The sequence below is a fragment of the Chrysochloris asiatica genome, unplaced genomic scaffold (genome assembly GCF_000296735.1).
Source record: "Chrysochloris asiatica unplaced genomic scaffold, ChrAsi1.0 scaffold00143, whole genome shotgun sequence".
NCBI lineage: Eukaryota > Metazoa > Chordata > Mammalia > Afrosoricida > Chrysochloridae > Chrysochloris > Chrysochloris asiatica.
The window spans coordinates 4,577,761-4,586,835 of NW_006408661.1; the positions used below are offsets into that span (position 1 = coordinate 4,577,761).

Here is a 9,075-nt window from a genome sequence, read left to right on the forward strand (position 1 = left end):
TATCAAATCTGTTCTTCAGATGATCTCTAAATTCAGGTGGGATATATTCAAGGTCATATTTTGGCTCTCGTGAACTTGTTTTCATTTTCTTCAGCTTCAGTTTGACTTTGCATATCAATAATTGATGGTCTGTTCCACAGTCTGTCCCTGGCCTAGTTTTCACTGATGATATGGAGTTTTCCACTGTCTCTTTCCACTGATGTAGTCAATGTGATTTCTATGTATTTCATCTTGCGAGGTCCATGTGTATAGTCCTCTGTTATGCTGTCTAAAGAAGGTATTTGAAATGAACAAGTCATTGGTTTTGCAGAATTCTATCATGCGTTCTCCAGTATCATTTCTATCACCTAGGTCATATTTTCCAACTACTGGTCCTTCCTCTTTCTTCCCAACCTTTGTATTCCAATCACCAGTTATGATCAATACATCTTGATTGCATGTTTGAACAATTTCAGATTGAAGAAGTTGGTACATTTCTTTTACTTCATCCTCACTGGCTTTAGTGGTTTGTGCATAAATTTGAATAATAGTGGTATTAACTGGGCTTCTTTGAAGGTGCATGGATATTATCCTATCACATACAGTGTTGAACCTCATGACTGATCTAGATATGTTCTTTTTGATGATGAACGTAACACCATTCCTTTTCAGTTCAAACTGACTTTGCTGTCCAGCGCATTAACCCACAGCGCCACACCAGGACTCCTTATATGTACTTAACAGCAACATATATATACACACACATACATATACACATATGTTGCTGTTAAGTGTTGTCAAGTTGGTTCCAATTCAAGACTAACTAGTGAATCTGAACTACCGACCTTGCAGTTCAAACCGACCTTGCTTTATCCTACAGCACCATACCAGGACTCCACATGTATATATATGCAAAGCTTCCATCTTGCACTCTTTTCTGAAAAGCGGAATGTAATAGATAACACAGTAATACAAATATGTAGTAAACAAGCTACAGTTAGGAAATTGGAGGCATAAACACACCTGCTCTAAAATGAATGATATTGTTTCAAGAACTAAATGAAGGTCTTGTTTCTCTAGAGTAAATGCAACTTGAAGTTTTTCTTCCTCTTCTTCACTGAAACTGCTTTCAGCCTATAAATACAAACAGTGTCGATTAGTATATAGTCAGGTATTCAAAATTCAGTTGCTCAGCAAAAGATTAATTTATTCATATGTGAAATGAGAATTTGAAAGCAAAAGTGAATCCATGGAAAAAGAAGAAATTGATGAATTTGTTAGTTTCGTTATCTCAAAATCAAAGCACAGTTCAATTTCTGAGATTTGAAAATACAAGTCATTTTAAATAACAATGCTACATTTTATGATTTACATTGTTGTTAAATGCTGTCAAGTCATTTGCGACTATACAGGATTCCCAAGAAGCAGATGGTGGATTTTAACTGCTGACCCTGCAGTAGCAGTCCAATGCTTACCCTACAGCACCACATCATTTAATAAGTAGAAAACAATAAACTCAGTTACAAAACTTACTAGAAGGCAAAACTCCAAAAGGCTAAGTTATAAACAGTAATTTCTATCTTCATTCATTCAAAACTACTTATTGTCTATTATATACAGATAGTTCATGTCCTCAAGTATCGTACAGTCTAATCAGAAACATAAATAATTATTAAAGTAATTTCCATTTATATGAATATAAGTTGTTACAAGAGCAGGAAACATCATTTTTATGATTCAATATATCAGCTTATATTAGTATTTTCTAAAATTTACAAATTACGTGCAAATATATTACTTCCATAAACTATATTCGAGAGAAAGACATCATCTGAGTATAATCTCTGGTTCTTTCTTTCACCTCCAGAAGAATCTTCTAAATGTAAAGATACTGATTTATCAAGTATGAATACTGTTTAAATAATTTTAAAAAAATAAATATGCTGTTCACACATACTAAAACAACTTTCCCTGCTGCCACCTTACTTTGTATGGCACTGTTGGAAAAGCACTGGACTGCTACCCACAAGGATAGCAGTTCAAATTCACCAGCGTCTCCTTGGGAACATTATATAGGGACCCTAGGAGTAATAACTGACTCGACACCATCTAGCAACACCACCGCTCCTCAATAGCAAAAAACAGCAACTTCAACAACAGTCCAATTTTACATCCACTGTGACAATTCACCTCAATGTCTTCCTCTTTTTTGCTGACCCTCTCCTTTACCAAGCATGGTGTTTTTCCTCCAGAGACTGGTCCTCCTGAGAACATGTTCCAAGTATCTGAGACAAAGTTTCACCATCCTCATTTCTAAGGAGCATCCTAGATGCACATCTTCCAAAACAGATTACAACCTATATGGTTCTACTCTGTCACATAAGTTACTACTAAAAGTCGAAAATGACTAGACAGCACACAACAACAAATACAATATTCAGCAGTATAAACTTTTCTCTATGGCTTCTCAACACCATAGAGCTCATATGATCAATTCTTTCTTTATGAAAAAAGTATTTCAGAAGATAATCAGAATAGCACTATACAGAAGCAACAAGAGAGATGACTAAAGGAGAAAGATGAGGCTTTCTACTCCCGTAAAGATTTACACCCTCGGAAACCCTGTACAAGGTCGCTATGGGTCGGACCCAACTCGATGGCACTTAACAACAACAACAACTATAGTCCAAGAGAGAGATAACGAGGATCTGAACTAGGACTGTAAGTAGACATGGATTTAAATAAAAGATACTCCAGAGAGAGAGAAATGGCAGCGCTCTGAAACTGACTCCTAGCCAGGAAAAAGGAAAGGAAAGAGTAAGAGCCTGGCTCTTATTAGAAGGTGATGCCCAGCACCATGCAGAGTACTACTTAGTGAATGCTCTGTAAACATGTATCAGATCAAATTAAATTTATATAATCTGAAAAAATTAATTTGAGTGGATGATCAGTGAATTACCAAACAGCTTTGAAATGAAGGTGGAAAAGAAACAAAATTAAGTGAAAGAGTAAAATACTGACAAATAAGAAATTCCATAGAACTATTTTTTAAGAGGAAGAATAAAATCATGAAGTCAGAATTTTCCCAGTGCACGTTCCACGGGACATTAGTCTAAAAATGTACTTTCCATGAGAAAACAGCTTGGGTCAAATACATTTGGAAAATGTTGTACATACACTATATTCACTGTTACATATTCACTACAAATACCAGCATATTAAATACTCTGAAATCTTTCATTAAAAAATAAATACTTGCTAATTTTATTTCAGACAGTTTCCCATACTCTTGATGCTGGGACATTATCAAATATTCCACAGACAAACATTCATTCCAGAGAACACAAAGAGGAGCACTACACGTCACACAAAGTTCCCTAAGTAGAAATGCAGTTTCAGTGGAATCAGAAGCATTACTGGCAATGCAAAAATACAAATTACAAATACAGAAATACAAACCTTCAGGTGAAGTTTTTGAAGAATTCGAGTGAGCAACCGTGGAAATCTTCCTATATCTACTGCATTTATCAGCAATACTGCTTTTTTCATGCTAAATAAATTCATAAAACAAAGTTTTAAAATGAGTTTTTCAAGTTGAACTATACTTGCTATCATTGTCTATCAAGTTTTTATTCCAACAACTCTGACAGCAAAGGAGGCTGGGCAATCTTAAACATTGCCAGAAAAGATGTCCCCATAAGCTACTTCTGTTGACAAGGTTAATTTGGCAACCTTTCTCTTTCTTTTGGGCACAGCAAATCACTAAGGAAATCTTGCACTTTTGGAAGCAATGGTATTAATTGACCAGAGAGTTATTAGGTATCCACGTAATCCAAAATGGAATTCTAAAAGGCATGGGAGGATAGGAGTGGTAATGAGGACAATTACACTAAAAACATAGAGAGAAAGAATGCTGTTGTTGTTAAATGCCATCAAATCAGTTTATAGTGACCCAGTATTGGGTTTCTGAGGTTGTAAATCTTTGTGGGCAAAGAGAGCCTTGCTTATTATACAGAGCCACAATGGAATTTAAATTTTTAAAAAGTACATATAAAATTATTTGTTTTTAAGTTCTGCTTCTGCTTCAATTGTTATGGAGTTGGTTCCTACTCACTGAGACCCCTTATAGGGTTTCTGAAGCGTGGATGGTGCGTTTGAACCACCCACCTTTTAGTTCAAACCGACCTTGAGGTCAAGTACTCATCCTATGGCACCAAGTTTTAAATGATGTGTTTAGAAAAACTGCCATGCACCAAATTGGATATGGTTTACAGCTACAGTGTGTGGTGCTGGGCCATCAGACAGAACTCAAGGAGTTTCCTTGAAGAAGAAGGAAAAACTTTAAAATGACAGCTCTGTTCTGGAAGTTTCCTGCCCCAGCCAGACACAAAGAGATTATTTCTCAATTTAGTTATCTGCCCCCGCCCCCCCCATCCCCTATCCAGAAAAAAAAATCCTACTGCCATTTAGTTGATTCTGACTCATGGAGACTCCAAAGGTTGTCTTACGGGAAAGCACAGCCTCAGCTTTTTCCTGCAGAGCTACTAGGCTTGAACCCAGGGCCCTGTGATTAGCAGCCCAACGCCTAGCCCACTAGTTCAATTATTTACTTTTCAATAGGAAGGCGTTCTGGTGGCGCAGTAGTTACGCATCTGCAGGAAAAGATGTGCCAATTTGCAGACCAATTTCCAATTTAGAAACCCTTAGGGGAAGGTCTACTCTGCCCTATAAGGAGCCCTGGTAGCATAGTGGTTACAAGTCAGGCTGCCAACCTCAAGGTTAGCAGTTCGAAACTACGAGCAGCTCTGCGGGAAAAAGATGAGGCGTTCTACTCCAGTAAAGCTTTACAGCCTTGGAAAGTGAGTCGGAACCAACCCCACAGTACTTACAACAACAACTTTGTCCTATATCGTCCCAATGAGTTGGAATTGAGTTAAAGGAAAAAGGTACTTCTCACTGAATTCATTTTTACTTATTTTTCTTTTAAAGGGAACTTTTCATAACCACCATGGATAGCAAACACTACCTAACACAAGGAGAAAATGATTCTAGCTACATATTACTGGTAAGGAGCTCTGGTAGCATAGTGGTTACGAATGGGGAACCTCAAAGTCAGCAGTTCGAAACTACCAGTTGTTCCGCGGGAGAAAGATGAGGCTTTCTGCTTCCGTAAAGATTTACAGCCTCGGAAACCCTGTACAGGGTCGCTATGGGTCGGAACCGACTCGACGGCACTTTACAACAACATATTACTGGTGGTAGTGGTTATGTGCCGTGGAGTCGGTTCTGACTCATAGTGACCCTGTACAGGGTTTCCGAGGTCATAAATCTTTACCAGAGCAGAAAACCTCATCTTTCTCCCGCAGAACAGCTGGTAGTTTCGAACTGCTGACCTTGAGGTTCGTAGCCCGATTCATAACTACTTCGCTATTAAAGTTACCTAGTAGCTGAAAACTCCTGGCCTGGGCCTATTTTGACTTGACTTAAAGTGGACATTAGTGGACATTAGGACGTGCTACATATTCAAGACCCTCTGGCACCCGTGTGAGCTGTTTCTCAAAATCAGAAGGTATGAAAGAAAACTGTAAACGAAATGGAACGTGTCTTCCCAATTAAGTCAACGTTACCAACGTAGCGTCTGGGTAATTCTGCTCGCCTATACGGACCTCATCTGCCAGGCGCAGTGAAAGCCCCCCCGCCCCCGGAGGCCCGCCCCGGGAGGCTAGCAGCTGAGAGGCAGAGGCTCCCACAGCCTCCTCCCGGGGCTGTCGGGCACGCGCTGCGCGTTCGCAACCAGCGCCCACGCCGCCCACAACCTCGGTCAGCTCGGCGCCCAACGCCAGACGGTAGGGGCATCTGTGTGCCTGCCCCGTCCGCGCCATCCGCAAGCGCTACCGCACGTGTCGGCGCTGGCAAGCGAACTACCTGGGCGTCTCCCGCAGGATCAACGACCCGGACGCCGCCATCCTCTTAGCTAACTAGTCCGCCGCTGCTTGTCAGCTGCGCTGAGCCCAGCCAATGGCAGTCTCGGCGGACGGGAAGCCGGAAGGCTCAATCCGCAGCGCAGTCGCTTGGCTCTAAGGCTCCTGCGGCCCTGACGTTTTGAATTCTGTTCTTCGGTCTGGGACTGATGAGGGGAAGTCTCTTTTTTGCTCCCTCGCCACTCTAACAGCGTCTCATTAAAGGCTTTGTAATTCTAACTAGCTGTAACTAAATGTTGTCTTTGTTACGCGTTGTCAACTCTATACTGACTTATAGTGACTCCACGTGACAGAGTAGAACTGCCCCATAGGGTTTTCTGTCTGCAATCTTCATGATAACTGATGGCCAGGTCTTTCTCCAGCAGACACAATTAGATGGATTACTTTCGGTGAACAGCCAAGTGGTTAACCATTGTGTGATTCCCATTCATAGAGAACCTTTAGGACAAAGTAGAACTGCTCCATAAGGTGTCTGAGATTTAATCTTTACTGGAGCAGAAAACCTCATTTTACTCCTTTGGAGCAACTGGTGGGTTTGAACCACTGACCTTGCGGTTAGCAACCCAATGGCTGACCCACAGTGCTAACAGACCTCCTTATTGTGTAACCAGGGCTTCTTGTTGTTGTTGTTATGTGCCCTGGGTTTTTGAATAACAGCTAGTGGGTTTGAACCACTAACCTACAGTTAGCAGTCCAGTTCCTATATACATAAATGGATGTGTTTATGAGAAAACATTTTTATATGTTTATGCATTTAAACAAGGGTGAGTCAAAATAACCCGCACACCAGTTATATTAAAACTCCTGTCCACACCTATGACTGATGACAACTTTGAGCTTTCATGTGAAATGATTCTGTGGAATAGACAAGTAACACTGGATTATGTGCCAAGTCATTTGCAAATAAACTATGGCTCTGCCTATGAGACAGTTCATGACAGACTTGGGTTTCAAAGAGTTTGTGTGAGATGGGTACCGAAACAACCAGTGGGTTAGCAGAAGTGTTTGGATGTCTGCCAACAAAATTTGGACCGATACTTGATGAAGGGTGAAAATTCCTTTTAAAAAATTGTTACTGGTGATGAGGCGTGGCTTTGTCACTAGGAGCCTGAGAGTAAACAGCAGAGTACGGAATGGAAACACCCTCAATCTCTAACCAAGAAAAAGTTCAAAAGTCAACCATCAGCTGGAAAATTGATGCTTACGGTTTTCTGGGATTCTCAAGTGCCTGTATTGGAACACTATCAGGAAGAAGGCTCAACAATCAACAGTGCTCATTACAGTGAGATGCTCACTGAAGAACTGAAGCCTTAACTTGGGATTAAGCACCCAGGACTGCTATCCAAGGGCTTTGTGATCTTGCATGACGATGCATGTCCACACACCTCTGCCCACACTGTTGACACACTGTTAAAGCATCCTCACAGTCCTGATCTTGCTCCACTGACTTTCACTTGCTTGGTCTCCTGAAATCAGCCCTTCAAGAACGAAGATTGACTTCTGATAAAGAAGTAAAGACAGTGGTACATTTATGGCTTGCAACAAAAATATTTCTTTTAATAAGGGAATACAAAAGCTTGTTAACAGAAGGACAGAGCAAGTAGATTATGTCAAAAAGTGATGTATTTGTCATTTCTAAAATTTGATTGAAATAAATTCTACAATCAGGGTATAGATCATTTTTGACTAGTCCTCATATATGTGAGTATATATGTACCTGGGAGCACAGTGGCTCTGTAAGATAAGCACTGGACCGTGAACCACAAGGTCAGCAATTGGAGCCCACCAGCAGCTTTGAAAGAGAAAGATGAGGCTTCTGCTTCTGCAAAGATTTACAACCTTGGAAACCCCGTCAGGGTCACTATGAGTCAGAATCAACTCAAGGGTGCTTAAGAACAACAACAGTATATGTACGTATATGTACATTTTTAAAATAATTTTAATAAGCAATTACTGCGGAGTGAATTTCAACTCATGGTGCCTCTTGTGTGTCAAAATAGAACTGTACTCCACAGGGTTTTCAACATTAACTGTTGGACACCACCAGAGACCGAGACTCCTTTCATAGAAAATACAGGAAGCTTAAGAAAATGCCTCCTCGCCACACACCAGCCCCCTGCAAAGATGTGGGCTGTGGAAAGGCTGCCCAGGTTGCCCTTCATTGTCCAACAGGGGAGGTAGTGCTGCCAGCTCCATTCTGAGTACTGTGCAGTGAGCTCCTCTTTCTGATGAGCTCCACAGGGGGTTGTAGCATGTACTCTTACTCATTCACTAAGATCTATTGTTGTTGTTGCTAGGTGCAATTGAGTTGGTTCCAAATCATAGCAACCCTATGTACAACAGAATGAAACACTGTCTGGTCGTCAAAACTCACAATTGTTCCTATATTTGAGCCCATTGTTTCAGCTACTTTGTCCTTTTTTTGATAACCCCTTTACTTTACCAAGCATAATGTCCTTCTATAGGGACTGGTCCTTCCTGATAATGCCCAAAGTATATGATTTTTCAGTGGCTAATTTTTCAGAAGTGATCTGCCTCTCCTTCTTCCTAGTTTGTTTTGATCTAGAAATTCCACTGAAACATGTCTGCCATGGGTGACCCTGCTAGTATTTGAAATTCTGGTGGCATTGCTTCCAGAATCACAGCAACACACAAGCCATCAAAATGATGACAAACTGACAGACAAGTTTGTCAGTGGAGTAGGTGCTGGGAATACAAACAAACAAAATCCCTACCCTTGGGAATTTGCCAGCACTTTGAATAGACAAGCATTTGTTGTGTTTCACTTTGGGACCAGCGCCAACCTAGGCACTACATAGGAAGGGAGAGGAATAGTCACAGAGACTATCAATAAGGTATCTTGTAGGAGAAACAAGTGGTTCATAGATACTTTGGTTGACCTTAGAGAAAAACACATAGTGCAGTAAAGAAATTCAGTGGGAAAAGTAATGGGCATTGTGGAGGTAGGATCACAAAAACCTCCACAGAACAGGTGGTAAGTACAGTGGGCCTACAGAGAGGAAGAGGGAATGAAGTTTGGAAACAAAACAAACCCACTGCTATCCAGTTGCTTTTGACTCATAGTGACCCTATATAGGACAGAGTAGACCTGCTC

The 9,075-nt window shown here is 40.7% G+C and overlaps 1 protein-coding gene across 1 annotated transcript in view; it reads right to left on the reverse strand.

Annotated features, from left to right (window-relative positions):
- The window catches only part of COMMD10 (COMM domain containing 10), a 348,337-nt gene extending 342,392 nt beyond the window's left edge, over nucleotides 1-5,945 (reverse strand). Inside the window, exons 1-3 of the mRNA XM_006870525.1 lie at nucleotides 5,905-5,945; nucleotides 3,439-3,529; nucleotides 1,003-1,113 (exon numbers count right to left, since the gene is read on the reverse strand). Of these exons, the coding sequence (XP_006870587.1) occupies nucleotides 1,003-1,113; nucleotides 3,439-3,529; nucleotides 5,905-5,945 (243 nt within the window). The remainder of the gene's footprint in view (nucleotides 1-1,002; nucleotides 1,114-3,438; nucleotides 3,530-5,904) is intronic.
- Nucleotides 5,946-9,075: the final 3,130 nt, after the last annotated feature.